Source organism: Aquila chrysaetos, chromosome 5 (genome assembly GCF_900496995.4).
Source record: "Aquila chrysaetos chrysaetos chromosome 5, bAquChr1.4, whole genome shotgun sequence".
NCBI classification, from domain to species: domain Eukaryota; kingdom Metazoa; phylum Chordata; class Aves; order Accipitriformes; family Accipitridae; genus Aquila; species Aquila chrysaetos.
The window spans coordinates 2,640,109-2,658,019 of record NC_044008.1 but is presented as its reverse complement, the minus strand read 5'-3'; the positions used below and the strand labels follow the sequence as shown (position 1 = coordinate 2,658,019).

At 40.0% G+C, this 17,911-nt stretch overlaps 1 protein-coding gene across 1 annotated transcript in view; it reads left to right on the top strand.

Moving 5' to 3' along the window:
• EXOC4 (exocyst complex component 4) overlaps positions 1 to 17,911 on the top strand; it is a 422,679-nt gene that overhangs the window by 62,781 nt on the left and 341,987 nt on the right. The window contains exons 6-7 of the mRNA XM_030015473.2: positions 649 to 892; positions 7,762 to 7,939. Of these exons, the coding sequence (XP_029871333.1) occupies positions 649 to 892; positions 7,762 to 7,939 (422 nt within the window). The remainder of the gene's footprint in view (positions 1 to 648; positions 893 to 7,761; positions 7,940 to 17,911) is intronic.

Sequence of the window (17,911 nt, the reverse complement as noted above, 5' to 3'; positions counted from 1 at the left end):
CAATCCCTGTTACTTCGGGAGAACTGTATCCACAATATCCTCTCTAATTCTTCTTGTTTTTCCTTTCTAGAAGCCTTGCTAAAAGATTTGAGTAACTTCATCAACCCCTTGACAGACATAATAAAGCAGAATAGGATAACATCAATCAATCATTCACTTTGGCAGTGTAAACTTTGCCGAATTCATCAGAAGTGTGTTAAGCTTGATACTGTTTGTAATGAAAATTCCTCTCTTGTGAAGAATATAGCGAAGAAGAATAGCTGGGTTAGAAATTTAGGGCTTTTAGCTCCTTGAAACACACTCAAGGAATTTGTAGTGATATAATACCTTCTCGTTTATGAATATCTTAATTGCACCAGACTTCCTCTGCTTCCTCTCTCATACATAACTTACGCCATGACCTCTCTTTCTAAATCAATCAAATATGCAGGCTGTTGTATTTATGTATAGGGAAGCCCCCAGGCAAACAGAAATATCCACTGCCTCCCCCCAGAATCTGAGTGTCACTGGTTTCCTTGTTTGTTCCTTGGTTGCTCAAAGTGGTAGGAGTTCTGTGAAGGCAAAGGAGTTTATATGCTTCTGCATGGTGCTAAGTGTTGGTTTCAATAGTTTAAATCTTGGATTATGCCTTTTTAAAATCTATTCCAGTGCGAGAAACAAGCCTTCTGGAAATTAAAGAAGATACGGAACTGGATCCAGAGGAGAACAGCACTGTCTTCATGGGCATACTCATCAAAGGGCTGGCCAAACTGAAAAAAATCCCTGAAACGGTGAAAGCCATCCAGGATCGCTTAGAACAAGAACTCAAGCAGATTGTGAAGCGGTCCACAACCCAGGTGGCAGACAATGGTTACCAGAGAGGGGAGAATCTTTCTCAGGAAAATCAGCCTAGGTAAGGATATTTCAACCTCTGAACCTCGATTGCTGCAAAAAGAAGTCTGGAGAAGGGTGTCATATCTGTTAATGGCCATTTGAAGGAATGAGAGTAATGGTTTTGCAGTAGCAGAGATCTGAAATGGTAAAATTTTCAGAAATGCCTGTGTCTCACTGTGCCTTGAGACTGATGTGCCTTGCGCACCTGAAGGGCTTGGGAATTTAAGAAATGTATTTAGAAAGGGGAGGCATTGTTGCTTCTCAGCTAAGGATGTGGGAAGAGGAGATGCTTCCTTCTGTGCTTGGCCCTAGAAGAGAATCTTTTGGCTAAACAGATGTTTGAAATGCAGATTTGAAGGTGGAAGCACAGTAGAAGCCAGCGTTATTTAAGTAGCAAGAGGTGCATTATGTTAAGTACTTGATTTTATTTTTTTTTTAACTTAACCTTTTGTTTTAAGTGGCTTTACAACAGATTGAATTGTAATGCTGTCTCAGATTGCTGGTATGTATGGTGTAAAGAACACTTGGTGCTAAAACAAATACTATCTTCTTGTGTTGCACTGAATCACGGCTTTACACTGGTGCTGGTGCCAAAGAAATTTTTAAGATCCTTCGTAATATGAATTGAAAAGGGAAGATTCAGCTCAGTTATGTATTTCAAGTGTAGTGGAGTCCAATTAAGCTGATGCAGGTGCAAAGCTTTGAAATCATGTATGGAACTAATTATATCAGTAAATATATGGCCAAATTTCTAATTGGTTTGCAGCCCCTTTTACGTTAATAGCAAGGTGCGGAAGCCAACCGAGAACTATGTTTCTGCTGCTCTTCAGGATTCACTAGAACTGTTTTTTGGAAAATAGGACTCCGTAAGGGCTAGCTATCACTTCCAGCTGAAATACTAAGTGATACTGCACATTGTAACGATCACTGTCCAAAGGGAATTAATGGTGGAAGAGAAAAATGGAAACAAAAATGTGTATCTTCATTATATGTAATATTTGTAGTGGAAAATCACTCCCAAGGAAAACTTTAGCTTGATAAAGACTTCTTTTTTAAATTCCTATCGTTATCATTGCTGTGCAAACAATTATGTTTTGAAGAACTCATAGAGTTACGGTGCTGATAACTTGGTGATATTGCAAAAAGCTTTTTGGGTGGGTCAGAAGGCAGATTTTTAGTTTCTGATGCCAAGAGGGAGCATAGCATATGCTTGATACTTGTTTTATGAATCAGTCTTGAGAGTTTAGAAGGCTACTTTTTGTCCATTGAAATTGATAAATTGGTTCAGACCATATTTTAATGACATTAACCTGCTCAGAAGGTTGGGTAATGTACAAAAAAGTAATGGGTTTTGGCATGTGTTTAATAGGAGTCTGTGAGCCTTTAAGATGCTTGTATTCTAGAGTTATGGAAAGTGTCTTGAATTCTTGTTGAATAAGGAGATAATTAGAACTGATTCTAAACCTAAATCACATGTGAAGTTTACAGCAAGCAGGTGAATTCATTTATATTGAAAAGAATAAATTACAGTATGGAAAGGTATACTGCTCCTTAAATTAGCTACAGTTTTAAATCAAAACTAAGTGACTTTCCTGCTGTCAACAACAAGGTCCTACTATTTCAAGAGAGCTCTGTAAGACCCCAAATTTGAGCATGATGCAGTGCCCAAAACTGCTTAACTATTCATTAGGCTGTCAGCCACAATGCTTACTTGACCTCAGGATTCAGCGAGTAAAACGTTTTTCAGTTCACCTTAAAACTAGTCACACTTGGATGCCTCTTAGTCTCTATCATTGAGCTCAGTGCCTGTATTCAGCTACTGTACTTTAAATGGTATCCATAAAAATTCTCACTTCTGGCAAGTAAAATGACTAATAAGATGACAGAGGGGCCTGAGGGGTCTGAGGCCACAGACTGAGCCTTCTGCTGGACAAGTTCCCTGCGGCTCGTTCGGTATGCACAGAACAAGTTATATGCATTTCTTCATTGCTGTGTGGTGGCTCTCAAAGGTTGGCTCTTATTTTTTCCATATGAAGAGGGTGGCGTTTCCTTCTGCTTGAGGATGAGGCTGATAATCTGCTTGTGGAGGTTCTGGTATAATTCCTTTTGGGAACCCGTGTAACAATTACATACAGCGTTCTCATTGTACAAGAGAGAAATAGTTTCTAGAACCTGGCCAGAAAAGTTGCAGATCTGGTAAGAGCCACTGAGTCTGAAGAGACACTGATCTCATTCTTATTTTTTAAATTTGACTGCCTTTTGCTTCTTTACCTAGTAAGCTTTTCCATATCGATTTGTGCGGCCACCTTTTACATTTGTGTATAAGAACATTATTAATTGCTCCCAATTTCTTAAGATCAAGATTTTTATTCTTTTTCGTTATGACTAAAGCAGCTAGCTCCCAGAGAGTAATGATGTCTCTCATACACCTCTGGGTGCTCTCTTCATAAAGCCAACAGGCAGAGGGCTCCTGGGTCAGCTCCATAGAGCTCCATGAAGCCTATTTTCTCACATGGAAGTCCTGTAGCCCCTGTAAGCCTGCCAGGAGCAAGTCTTGTCCATGCTTTACTAGATGTTGTGTACCAGGCTTGTTAATAAGCACGCGCACAAGTGTGAGCAACGATTGCAATGTTGATAATGTGTGGCCCATTCTCTCATGGGTGCATTGTGCTTGTCCTTTGGTTTGAGCACTCCGCAATCTAGCTGAATAGAGTTGTTGTGAAACTGGAAGGGCTCATTTACTGAAGATGACACTAGCCTTGCTAAGGACCTCCATATAATGGCAGAAGTATATTTTTCATCAGTGGGATCACAAAGGAAAGACTTGCATGGCTCTGTGATGCAACTGATTCTTAAGTTCCCTAAAACATGCAACATGGATGCAGTCGTGTAGGATAACAGACTTAAGATAGGCCTAACTAGATGGAACATCTTTGGCTGTAAGATACTTTGCTGTGAATATAAACCCTCTTTACTAATGTGCACTTACCACCATGAAATGTGAATGATATGAAGATAGTAAAACCTGATAAAGGGCAGTAGCATGTTCTTAGTAGTTCCTTGTCACTGCTAGAAGATAATTTTGAAAACTATGCTTGAATCTCACCTAGTTGCAGCTGACCTCAGCTTTAATTTAAGTGGACTTTTCTTTAAAGTCTGAGTAAGTTCTCTGAGGTTTTTAGATGTCTGTGCTTGGAACAAGTTTATGAAAAAGGGCTTAAATATAGGAATTGCCATTGCCTTATCCTTAATTAGTGGCTCATTAGAGCATGCCTCGTACCTTCATGTTTAGAAATATGTATCTTGGGTCGTGGAGGACAAAGTGTCACGGAAGAGAGGCAATGTTACATTAGCTTGGGGTACTGCTACATGAACCCCTGGGTCTCTTCTGGATTATGGAAGATTGTTGACTTTAGAATAATAATAACAACCTGGATGCATGCCTACTTGAGGGCCAGATTTATGGGACAAGATTTTGGTAGGGATACATGCAAAATCCGGTCCAGGAGGAGATGGCGTATTGGCAATTTTGCTACTAAATCCTGTTGATTGGATTCAACGCACTTTTCCCTACATGTTCATAATATACTTCTGGCTTTTTACCTCATCTCAAGGCTTTAAAGTAAATACAGAAATTATATACACGCCAACACTCTGACCAGGCAAAGGACATTACTGCTGCTAAAATGCATGAATTGTCATTAGCAACCTCATGCAGGTGTCAGCAGTCACTCTGCATCAATTCATTCTCCGTTATAGCCTGGACAATAGGAGTTGCTTCCGGGTGTGTGTCACTGTCTCTCAACATATTTACCATATTTCTCGGTGAAGGGGTTATGAGATTGTTTTGACAAATTGCCTAAGCCAGTCTCCTGTCATTCTCTGTATGTGTTCTGCTTAGGTCACTCGGTACTGCAACCCCATATGCATAAAATCTAGGCCATACTATTTTATGCTGTTTTGTCTTGTTGGCTGTCTGACACAGACTGTGTCTGTGTCTCTTTTGGGTCACCTTGTTTCAAAAATGACCTGACAGATTTGGAAGACTTTTAGAGAGAAGAAAATTAAGATAAGAGGTCCTGGCTAATTTGAAAACAGGGAGATGTGGAAATACGACGTTAGTTGACAATGGAAAATGTAATGGGGTGGTAGTTAGCGCCACTGAAGAATGTGGATTGGGGAGGTTTCATGTCTATCAGTCTGTAACATGAGAATAGGAAGACATTGGAATTTAAAACCAAATAATTCTGTTCAGTATAACATTATTTTAGTAATGGCTCCATAAACAAGTTGATAATATGAGGTCAGGCTCACGTAGGGACAATAAAAATGAATTTGTCAAACTACCCAGCTAGTTTGGTTTTGCAAAATTGTACTTTCCTGGGGCAACAAGGAGGTATATAGATAAACTAAATTTTCATTTGCAATGGGATGTTAGTAGAAGTTGGGCTTGCACTGATAAATTTTCTCAGCGGTATATAATTAATTTTCTCCCATAATGTTATCTTTTTTTGGCATTTCAACCAAGGCTGTATGTAAGTTCCTCCAACATGAAATTCCTCATCTATCCAAATTCTTCTATATCTGGCTTTCCTCCTATTTTTGTCTGGCTTCTCGCTGACCAGCTACTTGCCCCAGCTGCCTCCCTGTCACTTGCTATGAGAAGTTCTATATATCTGTCTCTTTGGGACTGTTGAAGCAATAATTGTCTCTCCCATGTCAGAGTGGGTTGGAGAAGATACTTGCTTAACAGCAATGGAGGGTGTTTTTCAGGCAGCCTTATCTGCATATTGTCCTGTCTCCTTCACTGATAACATTGGTGATGGGCTAACAGCAGTTAGGGAAGGAGGAGGTTGTCTATGTCTTTCTACAGTAGCAACTTCTTAGTTTCACTTGGACAGGATAGTTGTTAAGCTTTACAGAAAGCCTAAATGGTGGAGAATGGCTTTTCTTCTGCACTGGACTTTCCCATATTGAAAATGTAATACTGTTAATATTGATAATAGCTTTCTTTTCTGGTGCTGTCTTTACCATCATGTCTTGTATACTTCTGTTTATCCCCTGCCAGCATCTTACTTAAATTTGTAAAGACCTGTGAAAAAGCAGTGTTTTCTTTCTTAGTACCAACAATGCTTTTCTTGAGGCATTTGTTGCTATTCTTAAATACGAAGAAAATTGTCATACATACCAGTTTCTTTTGTTTTGTTTAAGTATGTGTCTTAGTTCTACAGTCACTTAAGGTATGGCAGTGTTAATGTCCCTGTGTTTCTTATGAGTACCATGACTCCTAAACACATCTTTATTTTTAGTATGATGTACATCTCGCCACTTGACCTGTTCTGGTATGCCTCATTGTACCCTCCCAGACTTATCCAGAGGATCTTTCTATTGAATCAAGGTGCTCTTCTACTTAACCATTTGAACTGTGTAGTTGACATCATTGGTAGGTGAATGGCCCACGTGAGATCCCCAAGAGACTGCTGTATAATGCTGTGTGTATATATCTATATATGTAAAATTGTAGTATATGAATGGGACACAGTAAGCTGGTAGCAATTCTTTTAAACAATAGCCAGCTTCTGTCCTTTGCAGACTAGAAGTTCAGTCCAGGATTGCTGTTGGCTAAGGTAGGTGGTTTCAGCCACAGCATCATGCCAGGCCACTCTTACTATCTGGTAAGAGTGCTGGTAACAGCAGCCAGTGTGCAACAGCTTCTTAATTACTCCAGTTAACTATCCAGCTGCTGCCTTAAACAGCTGATGAAAGTGGATATATGCAGATATTCAGCACTCCGAAATGAAGTGGCTGAGGCATGAACACACGCCTCATTAGTGATTGTTAACTAACACAGAAGACTGAAGTGTGGTGGTTAAGGAGTGGGTGCAACTCCGGTTCTGGTGCAGATCTTCTGTCCTGCGCTGGGGATAGCAATTTCTGATGGGTAGACACAGCAAGTGTGTGGTAACTCCTAAGCTGCTGCAGTTAAACGTGATGGAGCCTGTCTGTCAGAGCTAGAAGTGCCTAACATATGGATTTGGGAAGTGTTATCTTCACATTTTGTTGGGGTTACATGTGTACTTGAATTGCTCATTAAACGGCAGTGAACTTGATCAGAATTTTTCTTTTCTCAAATAATAAAAAATGTGATGAGTCATTGCCTTATCACAAAATATTTAGGACTTTACAAAGGTACATTAATTACAATACTTGGGCAGCAAGGAAGCCGTATGAGCAGGTAAAGTGTAGTAACGCTTAGATGAGGTTATGGCTGTAGCACCTTCCATATAGTAGTAAAATCTTGATAACTGACACAGTTGGTGAGGCTTGATGTTTTAGGTTTCTGATCTTTCGTGGTGTTTAAAACCTGCCATACTACTCATTTCATAATTCAGCATGAATATCTTATATTCTGTTTGTATGGATAAGTCAATTTTTATTGACTTGAGACTCTTACTTTCTTTTGGGGGAAAAGCAGATAGTCTCCCTCCTTGCCTGCAGCTCTATCTGGGAACTTAAAATGGTCTCTAATATCATGGTACTGAAGTGTAGTTACTGCGTAGTTACTAATGCATTTGTCTTTCTTATACCACCAAGTGGAATACATTAAAAGTAAGCAATTCTGATACAGAGGAGGGAGTAAGAAGGAAGGTCCTCAGAAGTATTTAGGTACCAAACCTGAGCTGCTAACAGCTGAAGTCAGTCACCTGAAGCCCACAGAGAGGGTTTGAAGCTAGGTGACCTCTCAGGTTGCACACAGCATCTATCACAAAACAGGGTATATGAAGTCACAGTCTCCTGACTCCTGGCCCACTGCTCTGATGTGGTGTATGACTGTGTGCCTACGGTGTCTTCTAGAAACTGAGTGGAGGTTGTCTTGATGGTTTGCAGGTTACTGCTGGAACTGCTAGAGCTTCTCTTTGACAAGTTCAACGCTGTGGCTGCTGCGCATTCTGTTGTCCTTGGGCACCTTCAGCAAACAGTGGCGTCTCCTTGCAGCCAGTATGATGGTGATATCAAGCTCTATGACATGGTTGATGTGTGGGTGAAGATCCAAGATGTCTTGCAGGTAAGAATCCTTCAGGTGGGCACATTTTCAGATTGAAACAGCTGTTATAACCAGAATACTAGAGAATACCTGTCATACTCAAGAGACAGCTGTGCTGGAATTTGTCTTGGTTTTTGGTAAGTGGCCACATTTATAACAGACTGTTAAACTCCAGAGACCTTAAATATCAGCAAAAAAGTTCCTGTGGATTCATCCTTATGGTGTATGGAAAGGCTGATTCCTTTTGCCTACCAAGTGATTTATCAGAAGCTTTCAAACAGTGACATTTTTGTTCTCTGTTACCATGTCATGCCTGTCTTATAAAGTGTCACAGCTCTAATCGCTTGTCTTCTCTTGTCATTATGGCTTGGTTATAGTCAGCTGAGACACTTGCTGCCAGCATGTTTTCGGGGAATTCTTATTTGATTCTTATTCTTAACTGTAGCGTACTAAAGCTGTACCTTGCTTAGGCTTTATTCTGGTACCGTGCCTATCACCTTAGTATCTGAGACTCTCACAAGCAGCAGAGCTATCATCTGTCACATGTCTCTTCTCTCATTCTTGCTGTGAGGCTAACACATGCACATTAGAGTTTTTTATTTATTTATTTTGGAATTGCCTTTATATATAGTACACAGATGTAGACCTTACCCAGTATTTGCTAGAGGAGGTCAAAGAAATGAGCCTGGCATTATTTACAAGAGGTGGCAAGATTTATGATGGTCATTCCACCTCTGGCCTGTTCATGAAAAATGCTCTCTGCTTCCTGCTCTAGCACAGTTTTTCATTGTAGGGCACAGGTCTATTTAGCTGTTGCTCTAAAGGCTTTGTTTGACTGTGCAGTGATGCACAGAGGTTTTTTGCTTACACAAATATAGCCAACTGTGTGCATGGTGTGAATGTAGATACTTCTTGGACACGGTAAAGGTAAGGTGTTGGCCTTTGATCACCTCCACTGTCTCATTACCCACTTATTTTTGTTTCCAGAGGAGTTAGTATTTTTATTAAGGAAATCTTGATCAGTTTTCTCCATGATACAAACTTTCACTTCCCTTCAATATTGTTCTTGCAAAAACTTGGTTGGGAATGTCCAGACAGAGGTTAATGATGGATTTTCTAAACAAAAGAATGTCATAGAATTGAAGCTGTATGGCCCCGTTAAAGTGAAGAATTAAACTTAAGGATGTGAGGAAAGGGCTTGGCATGGGGGACCTCCAGCTGTCTTACTGTCATCTATGAGGTCTAGAAAAACTTTTAAGAGCTTTGAGTTCTGCAGACTATGCTCCAGGAGGACAAAGCCTTGGGAGTAAGAATCCTCCAAGATTTTATCTTCAGTGAAGCAGAATGACAAGGCTGGTAATTCCCCCTTATCGGTGAGAGTTTGTGATGGTTTCATTCCTTGTGACTGGTGAAATTGGGAGTGAGTTATCCTGGCTTTTCCAAAACAACATTGATAAAAGTTCTACAGAGAAGCATGCATAGGTGTGCACATATAGAGAGTGAATGTGCTTTCTGTGTTGGGGAGAAAATATTTGACCAAGCTTTCTATAAAATGCGTGCCAAGAAAAATATAACCACCCACTTGTAAAGGTTTTGTTGCTACTGGCCTGACAGCATGGGTGTCGGAGGGAGTCAGAAAAGCTTCCAGAAGAGCTTTTACAGTGCATAAAGGCAGCACTTTAAAATCCATAATCTCTTGCTGGTTTAGGGTAAGAGATGAGCATTGACTGACATGGAAAGGAAGAAATCTTCCATTTCTTTGTTCAAAATCTTGTGGGTTTTTTTCATTGGAGTGGATTAAAATTTTTTTACCTTACAGTGTAAGAAAACCTTTGATCCCAAGACTAAATTATTTCTATCCTGTTTTTCCAAATAAGGATGATTTTTTTTTGAGAGGAGATCTTATGTTTGCAGCAGGGGGAGCAGAAAACTCAGTTTTAAAAGTGTTTATTTAAATGTTCCTGCTGTTGGGGGAGGATGAAAATTTTGAGGAAGTGGGTTTGTGGCGGGGTGCATCAGGGAGATGATGCAATTCCTGCAGATAGTAATGATTGAAGTTTATTCATCATGCTAGAACAATATCACATGACTCTGCAATTCACATGGATAATCTTTTGCACATGTACATTGTGTATCTCTGCATGTGAATACATTACAGTAAGGTTCTCTCTTTATAGTTCTGTACAAAAGTAATAATGCACGCTCATGGTGGGCTGGAAATTGTCCTTTGTGGGAAATGTGAGAGAGTTGTTTTGAGCAGCTTTTTTTTTTGTGGCTGGATTTGTGAATGTTTCCTAATAACTGCATGAAGCACTATGGTATAGTATTAGGTAGGTGGCACAGTGTTGTGCAACATTTAGATACTGAACATGCAGATATTATATATTTTTGACCTTCTCTGAGAATGGAAGAATAATACTGAACTCATCAGGAGGAAGACAGAGTGACCTTTTAGAGTTGGGTATTAGAATGCTAGAAAACAAACAAACAAAAAAATCAGTTTGTCAAAATATTAGAGCAGACTTGTTCAGGAAAACAGAGTTTGAAGTTATTTACTTTTACCAGCTTAGCCTGTAGTCGTATTGCTGTACCAACAGGAGAGATTTGAAACTTGTTTAAATTTTAACTTGGCATTTTGTGCACGGAGCTAATTTAGATCTTCAGTGTAGGAGTGGGTGGAATATCCTTCTGAAGAGCGTAATTACTGTAGGACCAAGTACTCGGCTGGAGAGAACTGTGAGCTGCGTTACAACGGCAGTTAGCGATGTAGTGACATGAATAGTCGCTTCAGGACAATGCAATGAAGGAATTCTGAGTCTTTCTCGCACAATTCAATGTATATGCTGCATCATCCCATCCCAAATTATGGAGGCTATGCTGTGTGAAAGGCAAAGTGGTGCACATGCTTGGGAAGAAGGCAGAAGGTTTTGGGTGCAGCATAGTCTTTCTGTATCATTGTACTTTTTCAGTCTAGGCCAAATTTCCTTAGCCCAGATAAGGGCTTTTCTGTCCTGTTGTTTAGTGCCAGGGGACCCAACAGCTGGCAGACATTCTGCAGCAGTCACTCATACTTGGTGTGATGGTTCTTCCTTGCTGTTACCTATAGCACAGAACTTTTAACAGTTCATTTAGCTTTTTTTAGCACTTTGATACCGCGGTGAGAGAGAGGCATCTGTCCCTGCTGAATAATACTAGTGTTCATTCAGCTTCTTCAGAAATATCACCTTTCTAGTGATAGGATGATCACCCTGTCAGCTATTTTGTCTCAGTGCAGTACCCTGCTGCTGGAGAAAATACCAAAGACATCTCCATGTGTGCTCAGTATCCTGTTATCAGCTCAGGCTGGTGTTATTTACCTCCAAGGAAGAGATCTTCTCTCCTTTTGTAGTGGTAGTATTTGTAGTTGATGGATCTCAATTTTTTGAGAGTGGTCTGTATCTATTTTCTTGCCTCTACAGAAGAGAGGGAAAATCACATATATGCTCTGGGATGTATATCATATCTTTAGCAGGCTGTCTGGTGGTCTATCTGCTGAGAAGACACTGACATTTATTGCTTTCCTTTTTTGGGGTCTTCTGTCTAATGCTTTCGGGTGTTTTCCAAAAATGGTGTGATTTAGCAGCCTAAACATTGCTGAAACACCATAAGGAAACTGGAGCAAGAGAAATTGAAGCCTACTCTCTGCCCACACACTACTGTTCTGTTGCTGCAGAGCTGGAGATACCAGAAACTGTTAATTGAGAAAGCATCTCTCTTTGCATGTGATGCTCCTCCGTCCAGAGGCTGTGTGACATATCCTTCCTTATAAAGAGGAATGGCACTCGAGTGTGGGATTTGAGCAGGGAGATGGAGTAGTTCTGCAGTACGCAGCTAGATCTGGCGGCCAGCAACGTGAGCAATCTCGCAGAAAAGCTGCACTTAAACTGTATTTGCTATGCCATACTTTTCCAGGAGTACTGCTAGAGCACTTGGAGATATATTTCATGGCTCTGCTGCTGTAAACTGAGCTACTCTGTGATTTTTGTAAGTGAATTAATGGCGAAAATTATTCGTCCTCTTAGGCACAGATGTGAGCAGGGGAAAGGCAGTGGGGTTCAGCACTTAGTGCTCAGTTACTCAATGGAAAAGGCGTAGAGGGTTCAACTCCACGTCAGTCTATGCAGATCTAAGCCAGTTGTGCTGTGATCCCATTTCTTCCTCGTCTGCAGCCCAGGATGCTTTCCTTGCTCTGGCAGTGTTGCTCATTTTCCTGACAGTAATCTAATTTGAGGGAGTTGATTTAGCCAAGTATTTTCTGCTGGTTGCGTTTTCTGCTTGCTCAGGTCCTTGAACTGTGTCGGTGTTGGCACAGGAGTGAGCGAGAAGGAATACACCGTGAAGAAGGAAAGTGAAGGGTTTATCCTGGCAACTGCAGCTTTCATCAGCCTAAGCTGCTGTGTGGAGTGGCACCTCAAGGTACCTGCTCATGCAAAAACAAGGCGGTTTTTGCTCTTACCCTGTGTGGCTCAGCACAGGTCTGACAGCTGTGCAAAACATTTACTAAAATGGCTTGTGATGTTAAGAGCGCAGGAGCTTAGGAATGATTTCCAGTCGTGAGCTCTGAATCTCTCCGCAGTTGTGATGCTGTCTGACTCTTGAGTTAAATTAGTGTGTCCTGGAATAGGTAACCAAATCTCTTTTTGCTGAACCTTTGCATTTAAAGGATGGATGAACTATTTGTGACACAGTTAATACTTGTAAAGTAAAATAAGATTCTTGGATGAGAGATGTCAGTGTTAATATGCCTTAAATACTGGTCGAAATGTCAGAGCAATATATGAAATTGCTGTTGCATTTGGGAAGTTCACCAGGTAATATTTTGAACCTAAACTAGTGTTATTTTTCAGAAAGTCTCTACAGAAATTTAATGGTTTTGTGGTTGTCCTCAAAATAATGTGCCCGACAGTATCTCTGCTTCCTTTTAAATGGACTTAAGTGTGTGGAACTGATGCCCTTGGACTCCTGACTGGTTTGTCTCATTAATGCTTGTCTCTCATTTATCTGAGAAGACAATGGTCAGGAAAGTGATCTGACTGCAGCTTTTGAAAAATACAGTTTCAGTCAATCTTGGGTGCCTGAAAGTGGGAGGGAGAGCATTCTACTCTCCAGGATGTTGATATTTAAAAATGGAATTTAGATAATTAGAGTAGGTCACTTCATGATTTTCTTTCTGTTTCTTATTTGAAGGGAACTCAGAACATGTGTTAAGAAATCCAGCATAGTGTTACACAACTTTTCTTTTTCCTGAAAATATGTACTACTAAGAGCATGAGAATTTCTCTGAAAGTTTATGGTTCAGGAAGAGCATAATCTTTCTGAATCTAGGAAGGGACGAGATTATTTTGCAGGAAGGCATTTCTTTAAATTTTGGTCTTGCCAAGGAGGTATGTAATGTCCTGCCTCCCCTCTCTCTTAAAATGTTTTATAGATTTGCTCCAACTTACCTAATAATTCAAGTCTTCTCCTTAAATTTTGAAACAGAAAGTAATTTTGTACCTTTCTTAATCTCTTAAGAAGATGCACTTGGAATTTGGGATGGTGGTGAAAAAGAGTGTCAGCAACTGCAGAGAGGTTTCATAGCATTGGGATGTATTATGCAGCTAGAAGGGCAAAGAACGAGATAGCAATGGCATAGTGTCCTTTTAAAAACAAAGAGTATGAAGCAGAAATGCACAAAATCAATCTGTTTTCTCTTTTAACAGGATGATTCTGGCTGAAGTGAAGTGTGTTTAAAACTATAACTGAAGTGCTTTGGTAACAGGTACCTGGAAGAGGTCCAGAGCTGAGCAGGCTACAAACATTGGGTTATTGTCTTTCCCAGGAATGGTCCTTGTTAACTGAACTGTGCTATACTAGCATGGTGACATAGAAGTTTGCGTGAATACTACTGCGTTAACAGCTTTTGTTTTGAGAGTCATTTTTATCCTGAAGTTGTTGATCCAATGTTATTTCATAAACACTAACGTTTACGCTAAAGTTCAAAGAGAGAAAGCCCTGCATAAAAACGAATTGTTTGAACAGTGTACAGTCACTTGTGCAGTTTATTGCAGAAGAGGTCACCGAGCTTACAGTTTGGGAGATTGAAAAAAGCTTAGCTCATTTAATGAAATGTTTGCAGGTATATGAGCAAGGAAAAAACTCATCCTCTTCTGTCCATGCTGTAGAGCATCAAGCTGCTCAGTACTTGAAGGGCTCTTCATTTCAGGTGGATTTTCCTTTTAATACTTGAGCGTAATTGCAAAGCTATAGTTTTAAAGGGGTTTTGGAGTTTATGTCTAAATATTTAAGTAGCTAAATCCACATAAATTAAAAGCATATACTTAGACGGTGTTCTGAAGGAGGAAAAAGGTGCACAAATTCTTGTAAAGACCCCCATCAGTAAATAATTTCAAAAAGCTGTTTAGCATAGTTGTGAAAGTAGAAGTCAGCTCTGCTAGGTGTTAGGCTGAGAGAAAATCTGCGCTGAGGAAGAGGTTGGGAATACAGAACACAGGAATGACATGTTCCCTACTCTGATATTTGGCAGTTGGAATGAAACCTGTGCCTTTTGAATCCTGGGCCACTGTCAAATGCTTTCTAATTTATACATTTTGAGAGCACAGAAGTTTTTTTGCAGCCTTTGTTGCAGTGATGTCAGTTGGAAGCCTTTCTTTTGCAAGCTGAAAGTTCACTGAGAAGTGCTAAGAAGGTTGTGAAGTGGCCGTCACACCTGATGTGAAGTCTGTGTTTCAATTTGCCAACAGGAATATGGGTATTCTAAATAAAGCGTGCAAAATTTCCAGCCTGTAAATTGCTTGTTAGCCTTCGTCTTGGAACTGTTGGTTAATGGGATGATGTAGAAGAAATGGAAACTTGGCTGCACATATGTGCAGCATCTTTCATTTTAACCATTTCCCTAGATTCTTGAACAGTTTTGTTAGGTCTGATGTGCCTTTTTTTTTTTTTTTTGTTACTATCAATGTCCACTGCACTTTATTCCTGCTGTCAGCTAGAATTAGGAGAGACTACAAGTAGTTCATCAGCATTTGTAGACATGTTTTATAGGACTATAAAACCACGTCTCTTTTGATGTGCTGAGCTTATTCACACTTAGTCCCTGTGTGACTAGCTTTAAAGGCAGTGAGTCGTACTCTTACTAGCATCATAAAAATACTGTGAACGGGAAAAGGCCAAACGCTCATCATGTCCTCACTGCAAGACGTCTAATCTGACAGCAGTGCATGAGGGATTCATGCAGGCAAATTCCTGCTAATGTTAGAAAGTAGCTGATATCCGAGGGAAATGTTTGGAAACTGTTTTGCTTAAAAGCCTTTCCACTCCTGTGCTGTGTACTTGTGTTTACCATACGTGACATTTACAAAATCGTAAGGTAGAATCTTTTTTTTTTTCCTGAAGTTTACCAGCTCTTGCTGTTTCTTTCCAGATATGAAATTTCAACTTTGTTTTGGGGGCCTGCATGCTTTTTTTTCAGTAATTATTTGTGATGTAGGAAACTACAGCATTCATTAGCAAAAATCCTTCCTAAAATTTCTCTTCCATTATCCTATTTTCCTTCTTTTTTCCTCATAGACAGGTGAGCCCCTAGCAGTGAACTCCTAGGACTGAGGCCACGTGCGTCAAGAAGCTCAGCCCTGCTTAGATAGAAACTATCAAGGTTATATCTGTTACGTTCAGAAGGGGCTGCAAGGGTATTAATTTCTTCTTTCTCATTCATCCTGCAAGCCACGCTACTTGCCTCTTGCTGCTCTCTGTTCACACACATGCATCCCTTTACACCACTCCCCATCATTGTTCCTTCTTTCCCTTTCTTCATCAACACCACACTCTCAGCCTTGTTCCAGGGCCCGAGCAAGAAGAGAAGGTGCGTTATTTATGGACGTACGTATGTGAGGACCTAACACTGTAGGTGGGACAACAGCAGCTCCTTGTCACTTGCAAAGGCAACTTCAAGTCTGCGCACGTACGCTTGGAAGCTGTTGCTGCTGCAGCTCTGGACACATAGGCACCACTTTGAAATGTGTTGTGTATCACTAGTAGTATACATAAAACATTTTAGGAACATCTACTTCACAGCATGCTTCTCATCATCAAAGTGACTTAGTCATCTGATCTCACCAGGGTGATGCCATTCTGTATTTTACACATGGGGGAGCTAATGTTTGAATGAGTGAAACAAATGGAAAGGTTTGGAAGTATTTCTATTATTTCTGGTGTGCCTGGTTTGATACTGTAGAAGGAGGGAGTATATTGTGTGAGGTTGTTGTTGGTTTTAGTAAGAGTTTCTAAGATTTTTTTGTTTGTTTGTTTCTCTTGACATTATGGATGCTCTGCACCACTGAGAATCAGGACATGAATATGCAAAGCACCCAACAAAAATTGGAGATGACTGTTTTGCTGATGATCTGCAGGCTTTGATATTTTGTTTATTTTGTACTTTTTTTTTTATGGTTGCACTGACCAGCTGGCTTTTGAAGTGGTTTTATTTAGGAAGTCTGCAAATAGCTTTCAGTGATTTTTGAGTAATATGTCATTGGGTTTATATATGCATAAGTGTTTCAATGGATAGTGCAGACTCTGGTTATAGATAATGAAGGCTTGAGTCTGAAGTGGTTGGACTGTGATGCTTGAGAGTGTGTACATGACTGACAGGACATGGTGAGAAAGTATTTAAGCACAGAATCAGCCTCAGTATTTTTTCTTAATTACTTAGTTTGCATTTATTCTTTGACTTAAGCAATTTCAGCTGTACAAGGCTTTCACCAAGTTTTAGCCAAAGTACTCAGCTGTAAGAGAACACAGGCTCTGCTTCTATATATATTGTACAAATGTGTATGTACAAACTACCAGCAAGTGGCTGATGATTCACTGGTGATCTCTGGACTGAGAGAGGCTGAAGAGCTTGAAGCCTGCGTGCTTTGCAGGAAATGACAAACTCTCAGCTTACATTGAGAACAACCAACCTCCCTCCACCCCCAAATCCTTCTGTTATGCTCAACGGTGTTCTGGTAATGGCATTGCAAGTCAGCATTTTTTGACATCTAAACATGAATTAAAAAAAAAAAAAAAATTCCCAATTGACTTGTTGGAAGGAAACTTGGGAGAAGCCGCTTTCTCTCTATTCTGGTGGCTGAAATGGAAAATCTGAATTGCACTTCATACCTCTGTTCTGTCTTGCTTCTTTGTGGGAAGTGCCGATGTTGTGTGCTTCAAAAGTGCCAATATGACTTAGACAGACTTTGAAATGGGCCGATTTTTACTTCTCTATTATAGTGTTCTGGTTTCATTTTTTTTAAATGAACAAAAAAGACTATTTAAAAAATCTGAACTAAAATAAAAATTCAATTTTGTTTCATGTAGTTAATCTAGTTTTATTTTATTGTTGGCTTTACATGCTTTTAGACTCTTTGGAGGAGGTTTACTAATCAGTAACTAGTTTTAGCTCTCGATATGTAAAGGTATGATGGGCCTGCTGACTGGACCCTTTTGTCGTTTGGAACACCAAAAATCAAGTTTTAAATGTGAAATACGTACTTCTCTGCCTTATCAAGTTGGATACTGATTTGCATGATCAGTTAGTGGGTATTTCTCTAACCACATAACATGTATATCTATGTGTTTTGACTGGCCCAGAGCCAGCAGTAGGTAATGGAAGTTCCTGCGGGGATGTACATAAATCTAAATAACTGTATCATGTATTTCTGCAAACCCCTTTTCCCTGGCAGGCTGTGCTCTGTGGAACTCCCAACCCACACACCTTCACCAAACATAGCCACCAAAGTAGGGTTTAAAGAGATCAGGAGAAAATCAGCTTGATGATAACAGAAGAGTCTGAATGCTAAACTTGTGCAAGCAGGAGGAGGGAATTGATTTAGTCAGTACTGCTTCGTTTCAAGGTACATGATTATTTTAATTCTCAATTTGCCCCATGCTGGACAGTCTGTTACACCAGAACAA